This window comes from Lepisosteus platostomus, chromosome 20, assembly GCF_059453375.1.
Source record: "Lepisosteus platostomus isolate fLepPlt1 chromosome 20, fLepPlt1.hap1, whole genome shotgun sequence".
NCBI classification, from domain to species: Eukaryota; Metazoa; Chordata; class Actinopteri; order Semionotiformes; family Lepisosteidae; genus Lepisosteus; species Lepisosteus platostomus.
In genome coordinates, this window is record NC_142630.1 from 8,312,255 (window position 1) to 8,335,549 (window position 23,295).

Genomic DNA, 23,295 nt, shown 5'->3' on the forward strand with positions numbered 1-23,295 from the left:
ACATTCAAAATGATGATAGCTAATATATAATAAATCCCTGTTATAGTCATAATTCTGTAAATCAAAAACTGAATAGTGCTTTACACCTGCCACCGTGCCTCAGTCCAGCACGCTTGTTTGTTCAGCTACGGCGGCAGTATTGCCGGCTTTTGTGTATGTACAAACCCCATTGCACAGTCTAGCTCTATGCCTTAAGAGTCCCATCCCTCCCATGGACGGGTTTAAGTGGTGATCCGTTCTTGGGGAAAGGAAAATGATTATTTTATCAGTTAGAGAAGACGAAAGCAGGGATCAACAGCTTTGTTTGTTTGTTTGTTTGTTTGTTTGTTTGTTTGTTTGTTTGTTACTGTGTTAAAGTTATTTTGTAACGAATACGCCCCTGCGCATAACTCACAGCTGAGTAAATCAAGGTGGTTTATACTTGAAAAACAATTCAGTGCAAGACAGGAGCTGAAAATATGATTTGGCCCAATTCTGTAATGTGCTTTGTCAAAGCAATGTGTACCATGCGTTCACAGGGAAGACCTTAAGAAAGACACCCCATATTACTTGCCTTTATTGATCTGATTGTCATCTGCCACATTGAAACTGACCTATAAAGTTTTTAAAAATTACTAAAGGAGGAGTACATCACACTGGATAAGGCTCTGAATCCCATCACTATAATAGTATGACAAAAAAAATCTTTGGACTGTTGATGTAAATCATTTATTAATTCACTTCACTGTATTTTTGTGCTAGTAGAGTAAGTACTTATGAAAGCAAATAATTTAGAATACAGTATATAGCAAAAAGAGACAGAAATTAAAATAAGAGAGACAAGCATCAAGCAATAAGTTAATTAAATTAAAAATAAAGACTACTCTTCCACTCTTCTTTCTTTCGACTGCTGTGCATGATATAATGTTGTATATTGTCTCAATAAACCAAGTTTACAATGGAGTCTTTTAAGTTTTTTTGATGTCATTTGTTGGCCAAAAGCTATGTAAAGCAAACTTGAGGATTTGCATGCTGACTGTGGAGGTTCTGGAATTTCCCTAATGAAGGGGATCTCTGTGATGATAGACTCCCTGGGTTTTGTGAGTGATGTCCCTGATTTTCCTGGGATGGGAGGAGGCTGCGACAGTCGTGCTCTGCAGGTACTGTGGATAGCGCCAGCATTTTGTACCATAGGCAGAGCATGAGAATGAGAACCCTGAGCAGGGCATTCGGGGCCTGGGCCGCTCTGGTCTCTGGCTTTTTACTCATTTCAGGGGGGCAAGCTTCTGAAGGTGATTGTCCTGCTGGGCAGCAGAAGTTTCGGGGATTGTGTTATGAGTTCGTCAGGCAGCCCAAGCCCTGGACACTAGCCCAGAAGCACTGCAATGGAGATGGAGGGAGCCTACTGCACAGCATGGACTGGGAGACAAAGGATTTTGTACTGGAGCAGATGGAGACACATCAGGCCTGGTGGATTGGACAGGTCCCAGTAGGCAAACACAGCAGTGGACCCTCCACAAATAACTCTGATGGTGAGTAGAGATGCTGATGAGTGCCATCTACCTCTTTTGACTGAGATTAATATTAAGCCATTTAGCTCATTAGTCTGTGGAGGTTACACATACTGTAGATGTGTGGAGTTGAAAAAAAAAACACCTTGTGATGAAGTGTCCCTATTATGGTTTCTGTGTTCTATTCACTGCCTTATGGTTTGATTCCATTTGCCTGTGCTGAGGTGTTGAGGAGAGCAGGGTGAGGCTAGGTCACATTTCTGTTGAAAAAGCAAAGCCAGCTCATTTCTTTCTGTCCTGATTGCTCCAGCTTTGCAGCAGGTCTTGCATCTTTTTTGGTGAAGATTTAATTAAAACCAAAGGTTGAGAGATGTTGTGTCATTATCCGCCAGGCTCATTCAGATGACTTGATTAGCTGAAAATCAACCACACGTTAATTAAAGCATTTAGGATTCAGATGAAAATAGGAATCACAATCTCATCTCAGGGTTCTGAAGGGAAAAAACATATTAGTGAGTTAAAATCTATACCAGTGCAGAAACAATATTTATAAAGCTATGTATACTACGCCCATAATTTCTGACAGTGCTCGGTCAAGAAGGATTACAGGGATTTATTTCACTGCCCATTTACTCCAACAGTGTTTGTGGCAATTAACAGAGTATAAATAAGCAAAATGATGTATAGCAATATAACATTATAAATAAAGAGATAGAGATAAAAAGGAGAAAAGACAAATAACAATTAAAAGCCGGACTAGGACAGATATGTTTTTAGTCTAAATTTAAGAACTATAAAACAGTTTGCATTTCTTAGACATTCAGGGAGAGTTCCAGAGTTGCTGAAAGCAGCCTGAGACGTACAGTATACCTATAGGAAGGCACTAATAACAGGTGTGCCCCAGCAGAAGGCAAAGCCCTACTTGGTCCTTAGGGAGTAATGAGAGGTGCCAAGTATTGTGGGGATTTGTTGTGCAGGGCTTAAAAAGTTAAAAGTAAAATTTGCAACTGAAAGTGCTGGGTAATGAGTAATGTGCTCACAGAGCCTTTAACATGTTGGAAGTGGAGCAACCGAGTTTTGGGCCATTTAACGTTTGTTTAGTGAGCAGGTAGGGAGACCACTGTAGTAATTCAGACGAGATTTGGTGATTTAGCAGTGTAATCACGAAAAGACTGAATGTGAGCAATGTTTCTGAGGTAAAACTTTACAGTCTGCTTTTATTTGTGCATCAAAATAGAGGTTAGGATCAAACAAGGCCCCCAGATTTCTCATAGTAGGGCATAGTTCTAGGCCACCTTCAACATATGTTAGAACCTAATGATGTTTAATAAGGTCATCCTCCTGTTTACATTCATATAGCTGTAGGTGACAGCTAAAACAGGTTTGGCATTGTTACTTGCATACTGTGTTTTACCACAGAAATGGGGGATAACTTTCAAGGAGACCATACAAGCCACTGTACCACAAACATACAGACCCATGCATTTGCATGCAGAGTGGAGAGTGGAGCTCAATCAATGACTCTTGATCATTTCCATAGGATTTCCATGCTTATCATCTTCATTTGCTGTACCTGAAAAAAAAATCAAGGAATCATTTGCATAGTTTTTGTTTTTCCCTTGTGGTTGTGCTGCCTGTTTGTGTCTGTGGATGGGCATGCTAGATTTGTCTTTAAAAAGTTAAGTATGATCCTGTCTAGGATATTCGGTTTTGTATGTGCATGTGGCCTAATAATAGATATGATTAATAATTATACACCAGAGAGCTCACACTGAGAAGACACCAGGTTAAACACCCCTAAGTCTGGTAAGCAGTTACACATTTGCAGTCAGGACCTCGGTTTAATGTCACATAGTCCTATTCATTATAAAGAGGTGGTAGTTTAGAAATTCTGGTCCAGAGGTAGACGTGCCAACTATTGGTCCTCTTACACCACTTGCAGCAACAAGGTGAATTTCTCTGGCTGTCCATTATCCCAGTACTGACCAGGTCCAGTCTTAGGGAGCTTCTGAGATGTGACAACATAAAGCTACAAGATGGCAATGCTGTTATACAACATGAGTCTCCCATCGTTTTACTCTTCAGCTGTGGAACAGTGTTAACTGAATTCTGTGTTAAGCCCATCTTAAATAGTGTTCATGGCTGTAAGTACATGATGATGTTTTACTTGCAGATTTGGGCACTCGTTGACCAGCTAGACTCCGAAATGCTCAGGCATATCTGCTATGTGTACGTGTTTTGAAGCAGAAGTGCAGAACACATATTGAAATCCTTAGAGGTAAAAAGACGTTCTGACTTCCGTCTCAGAACTTTCCTGTTTTGGTATCGACACACTTGTCTCAGGGCTTGATGATGACTCTGCTGTGGGCGTTGTTTCCTCTGATCCCATCAAAAGCCTGAGCACTGTAAATATCTGGAAGTGTGCATTTTGAGATGGACTCGGGATACTGCACCTGGAGGTCTGCTAGCTTGCAGTGTAGTGTAGGCAGTGGGAATCCGAATGCCACGTCCATTCAGTGCCATTTCAGCTGTGGCATTATGGGAAGGGTAGTGTGAAGAATTGCTGGTGGATCTGGAAGAACATGTTGTTGAGGAGATGTGTATTTAAAGAATATGTGAACATTTCAAGAATATGTGATCATGCGTAGTGCAGAAGTGTCAAGACCTGGCTAAATGATATGTAATGAATATGAATGGGCAATTCCAAATTTCTTCAAAGAGCTTGTGATGCTGATACTCTTAATTCGTTTCAATTTGCTTTTAATGTCTGATTCAGGTTCTCTTGATTGGCCCTCCTGGCTCAATGGGTCAGGGGAGAATGAGAATCACTGGAAACCCACTGACCCCTTCCACTTGTGCACCTACATCATCTTAGAGCCTGCTTTCCAGCTGGTGACCACGCCCAACTGCAACCTCTGGCTCAGTTCCATCTGCCAACGCGGTATGTTCATCACATGCCCTATCACCTGATTCTGGAATTCATTCATTTTCTCATGAGCTGGTTTCTATTTGCATTTGTTTTAAATAAAGCAAAACATGGTGGTCTTGAAATTATGTCGCTGTGGCCAGTACAGGTTAAAGTTAAGATCATACAGTTTCTTGTCCCCAGAGGTCTCTACCAAAGGCCTGTGATGTGATATCTTCGTAAGCTGGCGAAGGGAAAGTTCTATTTGTAAGAGAAAACATGAATCAAAACTATAATAAACCTAGCTCCCACTCATAATAAAGGTGTCACACAAAACCTAAGAAGCTTAAGTGGTCTTAAAATTGGTCCTTTGCAATTGTCTTTGACACTGTACTGTGGATTCTATTTAAATATAAGCAAACCCTTCAGTGAGGACTGTCACTTGTGAGGTGTCACTGTTCCCCCACGCCACCCTTCGGTCACCCTGAAAAAGGAGCCCCAGAATATATTTCTGATTGGAAAACATTGTCCGAGACTTAAGATATTCCATGTTCTAATGCGAAACCTGCCTCAGGAGATGAAAAGACACATGAGGGAGTTGCCATGGAGAATGAATATCTCTCTAGCCTCTTTGGTCTCTCATAGAAGTACCTGCAACACAGCCAGGCACACGGCCTGGCCCAGCTCTGTCTTAGGTGAATCAATACTGTAACCTGTACTGCCACAATACAAGTGAGTGAAGCCGTGGAATAATTAGGACTCTGCTGTTTCCCAGAATTCCAGAAGAAACATGAAATCCGTAAGAGGGACTTGCCTGAAGATGTATCAAAGGTGTTGAAGGTACTGGCCAATCAGAGTTGATAGATACTGTGGCACATACTGTAAAATAATCTGCCTAGTCTCCACATTAAAGTTGACGCAAAAAGCAGTATTTGGCTCCTTTGATACAGTATTGTCATAGAAGTTTTAAAACATTGGGTATTTACCTATTAGACGAATTAATCTGATATATATTTCGCATGGTGCACCTACTGTAAATAAACCAACTAATAAGTGCAGTGGGTGCTGTCAAAGATATAGGATTTGTTTAAGAACATATTTATCATGCCTGTTATTTCTAGGCAATACAGTTTTTTCAAGACTAATATTGTGTTATTGATATAATTCCTCTGTTCTCGATGGGATGAATTTGTTTTGTTTTACAGAAGATATTAACTGAGGACAATAATGCAACTATATTAAAAAGTCCAAAAGTGTTTCAGAATGCATCTGAGTTTTACAAAGGCAAGTATTCTGATATGGAGAAACTACAAAGACTCAGACTTAAAAAAAATCTTACTTCATACAGCAGTTTGTTGTTTGTATTTTGGTTTTTGAAATTTGGAACTTCTAATCATAGTTGTTGTTTCTAACTGTTGTTAGAAAACATTAATTTGTGCGTGTGTATGTGTTAAAGACGTGCACAGTGGTTGGCATCACTGGCTTGCAGCTCTGGGGCTCTGGGTTCAATTCTGGGCCTGGGGTGCTGTCTGTGTGGAGTTTGTATGTTCTCCCTTTGTTTGAGTTGGTTTCCTCTGGGTGCCCTGCTTTCCTTCCACGGTCCAAAAACTTACTGGTAGGTTCTGAGCTATTATCGCCCTACTCCCCACCTCACAACCTCTGCTCTTCAAATTCTGCCCTCAGTACTGTCCCCCAAGCCCGTCTACATTGTATGGGCGACAGGGCCTTCTCCTGCTATGCCCCCAAGCTCTGGAACTCTATACCCAAGGATATCAGAGAGTCACCTTCTCTAAACTCCTTCAAATCCAGACTCAAAACCCTCTTCTTCAGAAAAGCCTTTACTTAACTGGTTCCATTCTTCACCCCTCTGCTCTTCTTAATACCACCTTCCACGGTTTCCTCTATTGTTATTGTTGTATTGTTGTAATTGTAATTGTGTCTTATCTTGTGTATTCTTCTTATTTATTGTTGTAGTCTTCTTATTTATTGTAATTGTCATCCTGTAAAGCGCTTTGAGAAGCCACCTTTAAAGGTGCTATATTAAATAAAGTTTATTATTATTATATTATTATTAAGTGGTTTCTGGGAAAATTGGCCTTGGTGATTAGATTCCTGTTTATGTATGTGTGTGCCCTGTGATGGACTGGTATCCTGTCTAGGGTGGACCCTGCCTTGCAGTGATTGCTTGCTGGGATAGGCTCAGGCTCCCCTGCAACCCTGTATTGAAGTAATCAGTTAGAAAATGTTCCTGTTGTACTTATTGAAACCCTTTATGCAGTGATGTCCATATTTTTTAAGAAATGTAAAAGTAATCATTTATATTTTGTCTGTTTTACAGCAGACTTAGCATTTTTGTACTAAAGTCAAATACTTACCTTACCAATATGTAGCCTTATCAATATCTGTCTGTTCCCGTCACCTATCTTGTTCCTACAGCTATAGATGCTACGCTGAACACCATGCAGAGTGTGACAAGAAACATTGAAAATGTTACCACGGTTTGTTGAGAGATTTTTGAGTAATTCTGAAACTATTGTTAAAAGCCCCTTCAATACAGCAATATGAATCTGTGATGCCACTTTGACTTTTACCCAACAATAAATTCAGAATACTGCAATTTACCCAAAAAATCAGAAAGACTTCCTTTCTCCATCTAAAGTACTTTAATAAAAGGTGAAACCTGTCAGCACCAGAATATAAAAACTTCCTGTATTGTTCAGTTGCTTTAGAAAAGTGCTTCTGTATGAGGATGTGTTACTGTCCTGGATAAATTAGTTAGATTGCCAATACTTGCCTTAATCATGATTTTTTATTCAGAAACACAAAAAGAAAACCTGATGAGTTGTAAATGTTTTCTAGATGTTTAATCTTGTCCACTAACGATTCGCTTTCTCTGTGGCAGTTGGCTGTACATATGTTAGACAGAATTGAAAGGGAAATATTCCAGCCCACTGTTGAACAGAAGGTAAGCTTACATTTTGAATTGCAAGTTTATGTTTCCTGCAATTATTTTGATCAATGTCACAGGAAAGAGGAGGTTATTACCATGGTATGTCTGCCGGCCCTTGATTATTAGAAGCCGGGCTTGAGGAAGAATCACCACTGTGACAATTGCTGGCAAGACTTGGTGGTGTGCTTACATTGCTCACCATGGGTTTGGGTGTCAGCCTGAGGCCCTGACTGTTTGGTCATCATCATAATAATACTTTATTAACCCTTTACAATTTCTTGCATTAGGAATTATCTTTTCGCATACCCCAGCTTGCACTCCATGAGACACACAGATAGGGAGATAGCCTGGGGTCAGAGCGCAGGGTCAGCACCCCTGGACCAGCTGGGGTTAAGGGCCTTGCTCAGGAGGCCAGTGCAGTAGGATTCCTCTGCCAGCTGCAGGATTTGAACCAGCAACCTTCTAGCCAAGGCGCAGATCCTTAACCACAGAGCCACCACACTGCCCATCTCTGCTCCGTCATGCGAGATCTGATGATACTGCTCGTAAGGGCAGGGGCGTGAACGCCCGGCATCATAGCATCTTAGATTTCCCTTCATTCAGATGGTGATACAATACAGTATCTCACTTCTCCACCTCGTCCTCTGATCCTCTGCAGCTGCTGGTGTCCTGCAGACGGGGTCTCCTCTTCGGAGAAGGACACCTTGAGTCCTCTCTCTTACAGCGCTTATGGTGCCGTCCGCCCAAAAGTTTTGTGTGTATTAAAAATGAAATACTTAGGAATTGTATTCATCAGTCCTATCTAAGTGATTTTTAGTGTTCATGGTGTCCCTTTGGAGCACACTGCAAGCTTTTGTTCTTTTATTATTATTGTTGTTATTGTTTTCCGCCAGGAGAACTGTAATGTGCAATAAAGTTTAAAGATGAACCATTTTGTAGCTCACACTTAGCCCCAGTTTTTGTGCATTCAGGGAAAGCAGTTCCCATTTTCCTTTGTTTTTATGTTTGATAAAAAAACTAACAGTAATATCCTAATGGCTTCCTTATCTGGATCACAAATGCCTTCACAGGTTGTGAGTATGTGGGTTTTCTTGCACTTCTCTTTCCAGATTAAATTTATTGAGATTCTCTACAATGTTACCTTAAGAATCCAGAAAACAAACTACTCACAGTGGGACAAGAACATCACAGCCAACATTGTCTTCACCTGTGCGAGCAGCATGTTACAGTCTGCAGTGTCTGTGTGTTCCCTGCCAAAACTCAGCAAGGAACAGGTGTGTTTGAAAGCATGTGTCTTGTTATTGTAGGGAAGCAAGACGCCCCAGTCCAGTCCAGTGCAGTTTTGAAATAGTTTTATTAGGGAAGGCCATCCACACCGTGTTCTCTCATTCCTCAGCTCTAAAAGCAGAGGGAATTTCTACCGTCTTCTAGACCCATAGCAGTAGCTCATTCCTTTGTTGCCATAAATGTTGTGTTAAGAAAATACAACTGGAACTGGAATGAATATCTTTGGACATTATTGGACCAGATTCTGCTGTGTCAAGGGCTTATCAAAGGCAGGTTTTTGTTACAAATGAGACTAATCTTTACCAGGGTACCTGTTCACTGCCAAAGCATAATAAAGTGATATCAGAAACAATATCATTTTGGTGCACTCTTTATATTAGGTGTCACAGGCTTCTAAGGCCAAAACATAACACAGGAGAATAAAAGAGGGGACAGTTGTTACTGGTGTATAACTGTTTATACTGGTTAGTGCTGTAATTCAATTGCCAGAGTACTTTACATGCCACCCTTAGAAATCTGAATCTGGAGGACTGAAATACATGTTCCAGGAGTCATATGTCCTGGTTTACAACCTGCTTTGAACATTGTAGGTCAGAACTCTTTGATTTTCCCTGTTGACAAAATTCCTGGTCGATCTATGGAACTTGCAGTTTGTCTACAGGGAAAATGAGCACCTGCATGTCTTAACCATGCTAGATCCAAGATGTTGAGTTTGTGCTTTTCTTTTTTTATCACATAGTACTCAGCCATGGTCAACATTATGCTCAAGGTGCTTGATGCTGTCAGTTTGCTGATGGACTTACCCTTCAACAAGACTTTTATCTTGAGACACCCACTCATCTCCACTTTCATCAGCACGTGAGCACTCATAATAAGAGATTCCTCATTTAAATTCCAAGTAGCCCTCAAGAGGTGGTGAAGTTACCATGGGCTAGTTCCCAATCTTCATCATGATGACCCCGTGTCAGGTCTGAGCTCTCAGTTACTCAATTAAATCTTAATTAATTGTTTAATTAGACATTTGTCATCGTGATCAGATAGATGCTGATAGGTGGCATATTTTATTTCAGTATTTCAAAATACTTTTAATATCATTTTAACTAAACTGAAATCTCTAGCTTTCTAGAAGCTGAACATAATAAAATAATTGTAGTCAATTCAATTATTAGTTCAATAAAGGATTTAAAGAACTCAACTGTTCTGGGGTCATCATAAATGTCCTTTTTATTGTTTGATATTTCCTATTCTCAAGAAGAGAATATCAGTATAACCAAAGAAATGTCTAGATTCTTTCATTTTCAGTAGAAAGTGTTTTATTACTTTGAAGTTTTGCATCAGTTTCACCAGAAAAAGTTACCATTTAATACATACAATGAAGCCCACATTCTGTACAGCTGGTATCCAACTGAAAAACAATGTTTGTTCAGCTTGTGTTTAATGTTAGTATTGATTTGTTTTCTTTTTATTCTGAAATCATATTTTATAACAGCTGTTAAAAATACGATGTTATATGACAAACATATACATTTTATGCATTATACCTCTACTGAGTAAGAGTTAAAATGCAAGAAACGGTTGAAAAGATGACAAAATCACATGTACAAAACATTATACAGTATACATTTTCAGTTAGCTGGAATAACAGCGATTGCAGTGCTTTATAAAGGTAAACTATGGACACAAACCAGTACAGATTGTTGGCAGAGAGTTTTAAGTTTTGAGAATTCACCCTTATTCTTCAATGTTCAGCAAAATGTATTCAGACCCTTGCACAGCTTTCACCTTTTGATGATTTAGAGCTTGCATTTGTGACATTTTGAAGTAGCAATTAGTATTTGTTAAATACACAGCCTTCGCCTCCACATTTTCAGTCAAAACAACACAATTAGTGGAGTGGCTGTAATTGCTGTGAGACATGCTTCCACCAAATATTGACTTCAGTGATCTGCATACAGTACTTATACAATCAGCATCCATCCACTTTCCAGCAGGTTTATCCAATCCAGGGTCATGGGGGAGCCAGAGCCTCTCATGGCAAGCAGCAGGCACAAGGCAGGATACACCCTGGATGGGACACCAGTCCGTCACAGGGCACACACAGACACAAGACTCGCATGTCGCAACTCAGCAACTGAACTCAGGCCGCCAGTGCTGCAAGGCCACTATGCTGACCACTGCACCTCCATGTCACCCAACAGTCAACACATTTCACTTTTTCTCTGTAGTTTTCCTGACATTTACTGTGACTTGTCTTACCATTGGAAGTCCGAAGTTTGAGTAATGGAGTTTTTAATCAAATATTAAGTTTAAAAACAAATGTGCAGCATTTGAGATGCATAGAAAGGGTCTGAACACTCTTGCCAGACACTGTATTTGTGATCTCTTATTGCTCTCTTCTTTCACTTTTCCCTCCCCCTTCAGATACAAGCCAAAGGATCTGGGCAATGTGGTCATTAAAATTAGTGAGGATGCAGCACAGTTTAAACTGCCTGGTTCTTCTGACTTTTTGTCAAAACTCGAAATGTACGACTCTGTCAGCATACAGGTTAGTCCATGTGCCTGAGTATAAGACAAGGTCTTCTTACTGTTTATGTTCTTTGATCTTCCAACATTTTTGTGTGCTTTTTCATGTACTTAGAGCTTAGTTTTGAGATATGTGCAAGTTTTCAATTAGTATCAATTCAGCAGCACTTTAATGTAACACTGAGACCTAGAGGACTACAAGTACTGTATCTCTGCCTGTGTCAAGCCTGGGAGGGAATATGTTTCCTCAGAAAAATAACCTTTTACAAATTTCCTTTGCTAGCCCACATCTACTTCATGAGTTTTCTGAGAGATAATCTCAGATGCTGCAAACTTATAGCCAGGATGCTGATACTGTTAGTACGACAAAATAAGTGTAACATTTTGTTTCTATTAGTGTGTTACAAACTGGTTACCTAGCACACATTTTTTACAGCTGTCACTCCCTGCTGAGCCTGTTACATCTACAGTATATGCACATTTTTTATCTTCAAACACTAAAATACTATCACTGGAATGTACAGTATGTCAGTTGTATACTTGAAGTTAAAGCTGTAATTAATGAGTCTTGCATGCCTTTAAAAATTTAAATCGAAAAGACCCTTTCTGTCTAGCTTCGTCTTCTGATATGTATATTTCTATTTTTCCTGTTTGGTTTTGTTAGTTACTGCTATGAGGAGCCTGAATCTTTGTGTATTTAACATGGTGTAAGGATATTGCCTGTATCAAACTCCAGTTTCTAATACTTCATCTGCATGATTCCTGTAACTATCTGTCTTTTATACGATGTGCTTAACGCCTTGTCTGTTTGTCTCAGATGTCAAGCTTCTCTTTTAATCCTTTCCTTGGAGAATCGAATGAAAATATCACTAGCACAGTGGCCAGTCTGTCACTGAGGAGCAAAACCGGTGAGATCCACTTGGAAAACCTTACAGAAAGCATTCAGGTACAACCAGAAACTATTTTATGATTGACTTGGCCTAATATCACATATCTGGCAAGCATTCACAAGGTACATCTCTTTTGAGTTATGAGAGGTTGGAAAAACTAACTCACTTCTGACGAGTGAGTTTTTGTTAGAGATAGCTGATAGACTGCAGTTGTCAAGCCTCACTGTAAATTTTGTTTTGGATTTAAAACAAGATTTTAATTGGGCCACTCAAGAACATTTAGTGTATTTCTGTCAGACCATTTCAGTGTTGCTTTGGCCTCATGCTTTTGGTCATTGTCCTGCTGAAATGTACGTTTTAGATTCTTGAGTGGCTGAAGCAAATTTTCTTCTAGGATTCAGCTATTCATTTTTCCCTCAGTCCTCACAAGCTCCTCATCCCTGCTGATAAGACGCACCTCTATAACAACTTCCAGATGGCCGTTCCTGACATTTGGGATGGTGCTGACTGGGCGATGTTCTGTATTGAGGTTGCACCAGGCATAAGACCACATTTATGTTTTGTCTTACCATAAAGCTTTTTCTCGCATCTCTAAAGTATATCTCATATGAGAATTAAGATGAGTCCTTTTCAATAAAAGGCTTTTTTCTTGTCAATCACCCATACACATCAGCTCTGGCGGCTGGAAGTTTGTTGATGCATAAACAGCGCCTCCCACCTCAGATATAGAACTTTTCAGATATGTCATGATAGATTTTGTCGTACGACTACATGACTTGTGGCTTGAAATTCAATGTCTACCTGAAGGTGACAGATGCATTTGTCCTGAAAACAAATTAAACCACTTTGATTACTCACAGACAGAGACCATATCGCAACTTATATGCCCCTTTAACTTTTCTTTAACACCTGAAGTGATTTAGGGTTGCTGTAACAAAGGTGTTGAATTTATTTCTTCAATTGAAAAAATTCTACTCTTTTAGAAAAATACAATCTATATAAAAATACTATCAGTTATTTTACCTTTATCAGTTTGGCCTGGATTGCAGAGATTCAAAAATATAAATCCAACCATCACAAGTATCACAACTGAAACAAAAGTAGGAAACTTTGCAGCCATGTAAATACTTTTGCAAGCCACTATATATTCCCTGTTCTGAAACCAAGGCAATGTTTTTTTCAGATTCTCCTGCCTCAAATAAATTATGATAACAGTTCTTGGAGTATAAACACATCAGGGAATCCTGTGACCAGCCAGTTCAATATCACAAACTCCAATAGCACGGTCATCCTAGCTGTGGAGCCCAACAAGAACATCACCATTCAGGTGTTGCTGTCATCTGGATACCTGCCCAATGCCACCAACTACGATTACAGCAAATTCCTCCATTGGGAACCCTCAGGTAGGACTATGCCAAAGTGCCACACTGCTCATCCACATTCATCTTGCTTTCATAATGTCCTTTCTGCATGCATATTCATTCCTTACTTGTTACTCGTTATTCGTTACTTGGTCTTTTCAGTTTTTTAATCTATACCGAACATTAGAAGAAACGTATCAATCTATGCATGTTGGATTTTAAAGAAGTAAAGTACTATACAGTCGTGTTATGCAACTCAACTCAAGTAAACCGAACTAGTCACATGTGTAGAGTAAAAAATAGTTGCACAGCAGCCTCAGGGTTCTGTAGCAACATGCACTTGTAATGCTAGAGTCTTCTGTTATGCACTGGCATCATTTTTTGTCCTGTCCGCATACTGTATGCTTCAGAACTGTGAATTGGTGCTCAACTGCTATACAGCATTTTCATGCTGTGGAAACACTGCTGTAAATTTAATTTGCACTGCCTCCTGGTGTGTAGTGTTACTAATGTGTACTGTTTCTCATGAAAAATGGCATCTCAATCTCCTCCACTGTAGAACTTTCAATAACGTGATGTTTTCTGGGAACAGAACTGTCATGTTATAACGGAAATGGCTGTATATGGATCTCTTTGATTATTGATTTAATGTTTTTCACACCATTTTGATTAGTTGATCATTCATTACTCACTGTGATGCACTCCAGTTTCTTCGACTGTTGCATAAGCACCATTTCACCTCATTAGTGATAGAGTCAATTTCTCTTTAATAAAATGTCAGATCTGGTGTAAATCTACAAAGGAAAACACAGAAAGGAGCTGAAATCCCCAAATTTTCAAGAGAACAACACCTTTGTGCCATTGCATTGTAGTAGGTCGGACTAAGTCATCATTGTCTGGAGTATTTAAAGCTTGCAATTTCTACTCTGATAAGACGTAAAGGTAGTCCATCAACGATAGGCCACAATCTGGAAGACCACTCATCGCTAGGATCAATGAGGAAGTCAGAACATGACAGTCTGGCCAGGAGTGTCTAAATGCCAACTGGCTTTGGCTCTACAATGATCAAGTAGGACCACACTTGCTGATGGCTCATTCTGACCTAACAACATTCCAGCAGGAAAACAAGCTTGCTCTCACTCTGCTCATGTAGCAATTGCTTCCTTGTAAGGTGAGAAACTTGTCAGATGAGAAACCGTGGAGCCCTACTTACTAGATATGAGTGTAAGATGAGCTGGGATGGCGTGTGGTGTCTCGGGCTCAGAGACCAGTGAATGGGCATGTTAAGTTTCTACAATGGCACAGATACAGCATCTGCTGCCCAGTTCAAATAGCAGATGTCATACATGTACAATTTCTGTTGCTTCCAGCACACCCTGGTAGCCTCCTTTTCCAGCAGATTTCTGTCAGTGAAGAAGGTTAATCAGTGTAAAGAATTTGCCTTTATCACATCTGTTAAAAAAAATTAATGTTGTGTGTAGAATACATTTTACTGATAATATTATATGATTTACATGATTGAGATTTTTTTTTTAATTTGTAGTTTGACAGTTGTTTAAGATCCTCAGCATATATATGTGAAAAAAGTAATTGCAATTTTTGTTATTCCAACCCAATTTTGCAATGGCCAATTTTGGGTTTTGCACTGTTCTTTAGTTTTTTTTTGTGACGTCTCTTCTAGATGACCCCTCTGTCCAGGTGGGCTATCGCTGGCTGCTGACCCCTGAGTTGCTGAGTGTGGGCAGTGGAAACTGGCATGTGCTCATCACTCCATTTAACCTCAGCAATGGGGAGAGTGTGACCCTTCGCGTTCTGATCTTCACCAGCATGTGCACCTTCTGGAACAGTAGCAGCACTTCCTGGAGCACCTATGGCTGCATGGTGAGTCTCCATCACGCCCTCACACACAACCACAGGGGAGACAGGGTTGGCCTCTACTTCATTTGATGTCTATTTTCCATCCTGGTGTTTTGATATTGATATTGAAAAATACGGGGATTTGATTATTCCAATTTTGGGATGAACACTTAAAGGGCTCCATACTTTTTCAGACAGCTTGCTTAGGGCCAAATGCAATATAAGCAAGTCTCTGAACCTAAAAGACTTTAACCTGCTCTAGTTGCCCTAGAGCTTTTATACTTGTGTTAAAAGATGGACATACTTTGAAATTTGCACTGGTAGTGATGTAGTGTTTTTTCCTTTTTTATTAGTGTATTATATTAGGTTATTTTAAGTCTAACAAAACAATACAGTACATCAGACTAATAATATATAAAATCAAGCATTTATCCTTTACAAGAGGGGGTTTCAGTAGTGGTCCCTACATACTAGGAACTATAGTATGCACTACATACTACTTACTGTGCCTACTGGTTTTCCTTCCAGTTGAAATAAAGGTTAATTAATTGAACCCATTGTTGATATGATTTTAAATTTTAGCCTATTTTTGTTATTTTTTAGTTATGAAGGAATAGAGGATGTCAAGGTCTGGACATCTATTAAAGAACAGAATGAAGCCAATTATGGTTTCAACGATATACTCAGTTTCTTTCAGCTCTGTAGGAACAGACTCCAGCACTCAGAGTAGTCCTCTGGGAGCAGGACTGATTGATGACTAACCTTTTGAAATGAAGTGACATACTCCTGCCTTTGAAAGGAAATCTTCTTGCACTTGCTAGACGGGAATGAGTGAGATGTACATCTGTAGTCCAGGTTCTCCCAAGTCCTATTTTGTTCATAGCAACACTGAGGTCTGTGTATCTCACAACAGGTCGGCCTACTCTCTCAGCCATGGCTGACTGAGTGCCTTTGTAACCACCTGACATTTTTCGGGAGCTCCTTCTTCGTGCTGCCGAACCAGGTGGACCTGAGCCGCACTGCAGAGTATTTTGCGACAGTCACGAAGAACCCAGTGGTGGTGATCCTGCTGTCGGTGTTCTTTGGCTTGTACTTCATCACGGTGATCTGGGCCTGGAACGCAGACAAGAAGGCGCTGAAGAAGGTGAGCTGCAGGAAAAGGAATTTGTTAGGTTTGGCGACTATAAAATGTTTGTACATAACTTCCAAATTAGAAGCGTCACCTGGTTTGTGTCCCAGTCATGAACTGAAATGTTGTTTCTCTTGTTAACTGTTTATTTGTTGTACCATGTGGGCAACAATTCCATTCCTGTGGAATTTCTTGGAGGTTTTTGTGATAGTTCATGCGAGTCTGCTTGTTCAGAGATGGCTTGACATCCCCGGTGTCTTGTCTCTTTAGAGAAAACTCACTGTGTTGGATGATAACCACCCTTGTGCTCAGTATTACTACATGCTGAAAGTAGAGACTGGGCACCGCAGTGGTGCAGGAACTTCTGCCAAGGTAAGTAAAGCCTGATGTCTCAGTCATCAGGTCTGCTACTGCCACAGTCTGCAACCTCTGTCGCCTCACCTGAGGCTCTGCAACCACCAGTGCTGGTGAATTCTGAATTTCATTCAGTCGTTCTGACAAAAATCAAAATACAGAATAGCTCGTCTTCTAATATTTCTTCTACTTCTCATTTTTATTATAAATTTTAAATTTGTATACCACTGTGAATTGTTTTTTTTTTAAACTGACCCTAATAAATACTTAGATTTTGATTTAGAAGAGTTACTGAAGCATCATTCAGAATTTATGGGTAATGTTTTTGAAGTATCACACAAAAGCCCCCCCCCCAATACCCAGTGTGAGGTGAGATGCTGGACAATGGAGATAATGTGTAACTGACATCATAGCTTAATCCAGAAACAGGCACAGGTAATACATTTTGAAATGTTATTTTAGGTTCAGAGACACATCAGTGAACCTAAAATATATCTGATATTCTTCAACAATATACACATAAGAAGTCTTAACAATATACACAGAAATGTACTCTTAAAGTTAGATTCATTAGGGTTCTTGTGAAACTTTAAATTAACGTAATAACACATGGTCAGTTAGTGTATCTGTTGCCATACAGTGTGAGCATTTTCCCCACAGGTCCAGGCAACCCTGTTGGGCTCAGAGGACCAGAGCGAGCCCCACCACCTCAACGATCCTGACAAGCCAGTGTTTGAGAGGGGGGGCGTGGACTTGTTCCTTCTGAGCACAGCCTTCTCGCTGGGGGAGCTGCAGAACATCCGCCTGTGGCACGACAACACAGGGGGCCACCCTTCCTGGTGAGGGCAGTCAGCTGGAACTGTGGCCTACTATTTATTTTTTTACCACACCGGGGGCGGGATCTACTCTTTTTACATTTCACCTTTTTGTTTTTTAATAAAAATATTTAGGACGTTTAGACTCACCCAATGAATTTGAGTTCTAGACCCACTCAAATTTGGAATGGCCCATTGTTTTTCTCGTCTCGGCTCACAGCTACCAAACCCTGTGTCCGCACACGGGGGAGAATGGCGAAGTGTAAGTTACAGAACGTTTCGGCTTTGGTCACTGGCACCTGCTAATTGGAAAGAGCTCATCCCCCAGCCTCCTCTCCTCTCACAGGTACGTTGACAAAGTGGTGGTCCAGGATGTGCAGACGCGCCAGTGCTGGCACTTCCTGTGCTCGACATGGCTGAGCTCCTCGAAGGGTGACAGAATGACGGACAGGACCTTCAACCCGGCAAAGAAGAACGAGATCACCAGCTTCAGGTGAACAGTCTGGCTATTGGTCGGAGCTACGCCAGAGAGCCCTGGGCAGGAGCTACACCTGCAGGATGTGGGTGGAGATGTCTTTAAACCAGACTTTCGCCCCCATAATAATAATCATCATCATCATCCATCCCCAAACTCACAAACAGTGATACATATTCATGACACATATTGAAACGGTTGAAGCGAAAATATCAAAGTTATGGTAAAAACGTACTGTACCACCTTTTTATTTAATTGGGCCCCCCCAAATGTAATGAATTGGATGTTAAGTGTCTGAGGGGTTCTGTACTGAGGGGTTCTGTACTGAAATGCTGAGTGACGTTAACCTCCAAAGGAAACTATATACTGTACACTAAGGAAATCCGGGGCCTTTGTTTCTATTCCCCTTCCAACAGCAACATCTTCCAAAGCAAGGCGACGATTGGTTTTAGGGACGAGCACATCTGGATCTCCATCTTGGACCCCCCTAAGCGTAGCCCCTTCACGCGGGTGCAGAGGGTGTCCTGCTGTATGTGCCTCCTGCTCTGTACCATGGCCATCAACATCATCTTCTTTAACTTACCTGCGGACAGCTCCTCCCCTGTCCTCATTTCAATTGGTGAGGAGAACCTGCTCAGGGAAATGTATTGAGCAGCACCTTGCTCAGTGGGTCCCCAAACATGTTCAGCAGCAGCATAGTTTTTTTTTTTGTTCATTTGATCATGTACCAACACTACATGCTCACTAGAAGGTTCTTACGGGAGTTGTGATACACCCAAAGTCAGGTGGTTTACAGAAGTAAATCTATAGTTTTCTGCTGGTTTGACTGGGAAAATATCCTCAAGACCCGGCGAGTTACTGGTTGTTAGGCCCTGTAGAATCACAGTATTGTTTACGATAAAATCACCCAAAAAGTATGAAGGTTGTTCCCTTATATGGGACACTATTGACATCTTCTTTCATAAAAACCTGAATGAGGTATTAATTTAGCATGTCTACTATATCTTTATTGTCTCCTATTATAAGTTCCATTTTATGTTGTGTTTGTCTGTGTTTACAGTTCTTTTATGATTGTAGTACTAAAGTTAATGATTTGTGATATTTTGGGCATTTAATACAATGTTATTTTCCTTCTCTCTCTTGGTGAGATTATTCTTATAATCAGTAATATAACATCACCTTCCTGATCTCACCATGTAGTCTAGCACTTTCTGCTCCAGGACACATTAGGTAATACTACTACTACCACTGTTATTAATAATTATCATTATTTTTAATAACTAAAATAAACATTTTTACACAAACCATATCATATAAGGTATCACACAATATCATCACAGGTTTGTTTTAATGGGTGCTGACACCACATCTTTTAAAAGGGTCTTGGCTGCTATAACCTTCCAAGACATGAGACTAAAATGTTAAAGCCCAGTTGCCTTGATTTTCCTCATGCATCATTTGTAGTGAAGTTGCTTATTTTTGTGCCTCCACAAGATCGAACGCATGGCGTTTTAGTGTAGTCTCTTACCAGAGCCTCTCCTTGTGGATTCTCCTTCTCTCCACAGGCTCAGTGAAGATTACCTGGCAGGAGATCATGATCGGGATTGAGAGTGGCTTACTCATGTTTCCCATCAACATCCTCATCATCACAATCTTCCGCAACATCAGGCCTCGCCAGAGCCGGGACAGGGACAAAGACAGAGAAGAGAGCTCAACTGAAAGTCCTGCAGCTGCCACCTTGAACACCCTGCTGGAGGTCAGCTTCAGTCTGTTTCTCCTTGTGAGCATTTGCTAGCGTGTTTCAACAGGGCAAAGGTTAAACAGTGTCTCTTTGCTTCTCACTTCGTTTTTGATGTTACCTGCCACCGCATACTTGACTGAAAAACTCAATTACATACAGTATGGGAGTGAAATAACTTGGGTATATAAAAACAATGTTTCCAAATTGAATCACAAAGTTTGAAAATAACTTGACAGTGGTTTTCCTTGATATATATGAGTTTTCAGCACTAGAAGAGTCCCACAGGTTTTATGATTAAAGGCTTGCCATCACTGTAGAATTGTTGCTGTGATCATGAACAGTATATCTGATCTGTCTACCTTGCCAAGGATGCTGAAGAGCTGGTCACCACGCTTAGTAAAAACAAGAAGAACAACGTGGCCGCTCTGGAGAACAGGATGGAGTCCTGGGAAGATCTCTGCTCTGCGCTGGAATGTGTCAATGGAGTCATCCAGCGGATGCAAGGTGTAGCACAGCTGTTTTACAGCAGCATCTGACATACAGTACAGTTTCACACAGGGCAACGAGCCAGCAGGAAAGACTATAGCTGTGGATTTCTATCCACATTACCAGGCAGGACTATCACTCGTTGAGCTGTTATTTAATAAATGGGTATATTACTATATTACTGTCTAACTTGCATTCCTGGATTTGATTCAGAGATAACTATTTTATAATATTTCAGTGCACTGATAAAATCTTAGATTAATCTTTCAAATGATCAAAATGCACTGAATGGCCTCCTCTCAATTGCCAGCTTTCTTTTGTTCTTGAGTTCCAAGCTTTCATTTGCCAAGTTCTGTCTCACCGCTGAAGCTCCATCTCTCCTGTCACCAGCAGATGGGAGCAGCACTGATCTTCACTGGACCGTCTGCAGCCAGTTTGTGCTCTGTAGTCTGCACTGCCTGGCAGGGACCCTGGGGAAAGTGGGTGTGAAAGCTTTCCCCAGTCCTGTGGAGCACAGGCAGGTGCAGGACACTATCACCCAGATGGTGAAGCAGGTGGAGATGGTGTGTTCCAGCCTGCCCCCATTGAGGTAACACAAAAGATGTACTTTTTGAGAAGTTGACCTGAAAGGCAATCTGAATACGATTTGTTCAGACAAAGCTCTGCCTGGGTACACAAACAATTAATGAAAAGCAACAAGTACGCAAGAAATGGCCATGCTGAGTAATAACAAGCCAGGTGTTAACTGTATCTTCTAACATCTGGAAAATGTATTGTGTTACTTTGTCAGATTTCCTGTACTTATATTGCAGCTATTTTATTGTGTTCAAATACCATGTTCTTGGCACCAATGTTATAGCTTGTTAATGGTGTCATCTAACCAGCTTTCAGAATGATTTTGCTCACTGTCCAAGAAGAGGTTGGGAAAATCCAGTTTTGCTCTTTTTTCCAGCTCTTCACCTGCCCCAAAGAAGAAGACGAGCTCAGGCTGTTGGCTCCCCTGGTGGTTTGTCTTCGTGGGCTGGTTCCTACTGATTTCCATCAGCGGCATCTCCACCTTCTTTACTCTGCTTTACGGCTTTTTCTATGGCAAAGACTCCTCCATCAAGTGGGTTATGTCCCTGGCCCTATCCCTGTTCCAAAGCATCTTCATTCTGCAGCCACTCAAGGTGAGACACCTGAGAGGATGAAGAGAGCAGGGTAGGTTAATCATGGGCCATAGTAGTCAGTAGAATCCAAAAAGAATGTGACTGATAAAGCTATTTTTCTTTTTTTATTATGTTTTTTGGTTATTATGTTATTGTTATTATGTTTTATGTGCAGCCAAGCACATAACATTATTAAATTTAGATTAGGCACATGTAGATAAAGACTTCTTCCCAAAGGAAAGACAGCTGGACAATGCAGGGAAGTAATGGGCACTGTAGCCTATAGGCTCATGGCTTAGGACAGGTTAAGCTGGCTGGTGGGGGTCATCAGGGCTGTGTCATCTGATATTAATGTGGGTGTGTCCGGCAGGTTGTGGGTCTTGCCATCTTCTTCGCCCTGATCTTGAAACCGGTGGAGCAGGTGGACAGCGATGAGGTGGAGCAGGTGCTGGCAGGTGAGAGAGAGAGACAGAGAAAAAATTGTTTGTCTTATCAAGTTCTTTCTCTCCATGTTTGGATTTTGAAAGTGGCTGCATTCTGATTGGCCTGTCTTGGAGTTCCTGGATATGTATGTGGAATATATCTGGAATACCTCAGCCTGACTCCGTAACCAGGCAACAGCACTGATAAAGCAAATGGAAATAGGAATGTTGAGATCATCGTGATATGACTCATGTTGTTTGTTTTGTAGAACAACGAAAGAAGAATAAAAAATATTGTGGGAAGGGAGTGCCTTGACAGGATCTTTTGGGCCGTAACCATGAAACGCAGTCAAGATTTGCCAGTAATCTCTCTGGGACTGGTGCAACCTTCCACCAGCTCAATGATGTCTTTTTAAATATCTTTACACTTCACACACGCAGTGCCTTTAAATGTATGTGGGATGTGGAGAAGTGCAGTTGTTTTATATGCATGTTAATACTTCAAGCACCCATTATTTGTAAAAAGAACATTTCTTTTGAAAACTTTTTGAATTATTAGAAAATACTATATGACATAGCTAAAATCCTTTGGTGTAATTTTCATTCTGAAATATGCAAAACTGTGAATATCAGTGCAAGGCCTAATTCTTCACCTTTGACCTTTTTGACTGTTATGGTAAGTATGGCCACAGATTATGTGTGACCTACTATTGAAAAATAAGTTTAGTTCAGGTTTTTATCTCAAAATTACTATTAGCATTTTATCTAACTGAGAAGATTTTGATAAGAGCATTTAACAAGCTGTAGATTATTTAAAATTGGCTTCACTTTGTTTTCAATTGCTTAATACAGTGTAACTCGGAGTTGTTTATAGAAAAGAAAATGCAATTGTACATTCAGTATTTGTTGCATAAACAAATAAAAACTTGAATAATTGTAATTAAACACTCTCGTAAATAATTGCTTTTTTAAAAAATATGCAATCCTCACGTTTATTCATACCCTGTAAAAATGTCAGAAATAAATACTGTAAAAGTAATCAAGCATTGCGTTGTGATCATCTGGTAGTTTCTCAAAGCTTCTGGAAGGCATCTGGATGCCCAAAGCACATAAAAGGAATGGTTTCCTCCCACAGTCCAAAGACATACTGGTAGGTTAGCTTTTGGGAAAAGTGCTCCTGGAGTGAGTGTGTGTGCATGTTTATGTCAGTGTGTGCCCTGTGATAGACTGGTGTCCCACCCAGGGTGTACCCTGCCTTGTGCTTGTTGCTTGTAGAAATAGGCTCTGGTTCCCTGCGACACTGAAGTGGTTAGAAAATGGATGGATCAGGATATAATGTCTCCAGGACTACTCTTCAAATCTGATTGCATGCATCCGGTGTCTTTCACAAAATTACATGGCCATCAAAAAGAAAATAGCAACTTTTGGGCTCCAGGGTCATAGGACCAGGATGGTGTGATGG

General features: G+C 40.5%; 1 protein-coding gene across 1 annotated transcript; it reads left to right on the forward strand.

Moving 5' to 3' along the window:
• The first annotated feature begins 1,032 nt into the window (after positions 1 to 1,032).
• Positions 1,033 to 22,847, forward strand: pkd1l3 (polycystic kidney disease 1-like 3). Its single transcript, XM_088613477.1, has 23 exons — positions 1,033 to 1,511; positions 4,267 to 4,431; positions 5,171 to 5,235; positions 5,601 to 5,679; positions 6,832 to 6,893; positions 7,298 to 7,360; positions 8,455 to 8,619; positions 9,372 to 9,490; positions 11,054 to 11,177; positions 11,973 to 12,101; positions 13,229 to 13,448; positions 15,088 to 15,287; positions 16,177 to 16,407; positions 16,663 to 16,764; positions 17,407 to 17,585; positions 17,908 to 18,054; positions 18,453 to 18,655; positions 19,602 to 19,792; positions 20,146 to 20,281; positions 20,657 to 20,852; positions 21,216 to 21,432; positions 21,782 to 21,866; positions 22,103 to 22,847. The coding sequence occupies exons 1-23, from the start codon at positions 1,181 to 1,183 to the stop codon at positions 22,147 to 22,149; spliced, it is 3,456 nt and encodes a 1,151-aa protein (XP_088469603.1). The 5' UTR covers positions 1,033 to 1,180; the 3' UTR covers positions 22,150 to 22,847.
• The last annotated feature ends 448 nt before the right edge of the window (positions 22,848 to 23,295 follow it).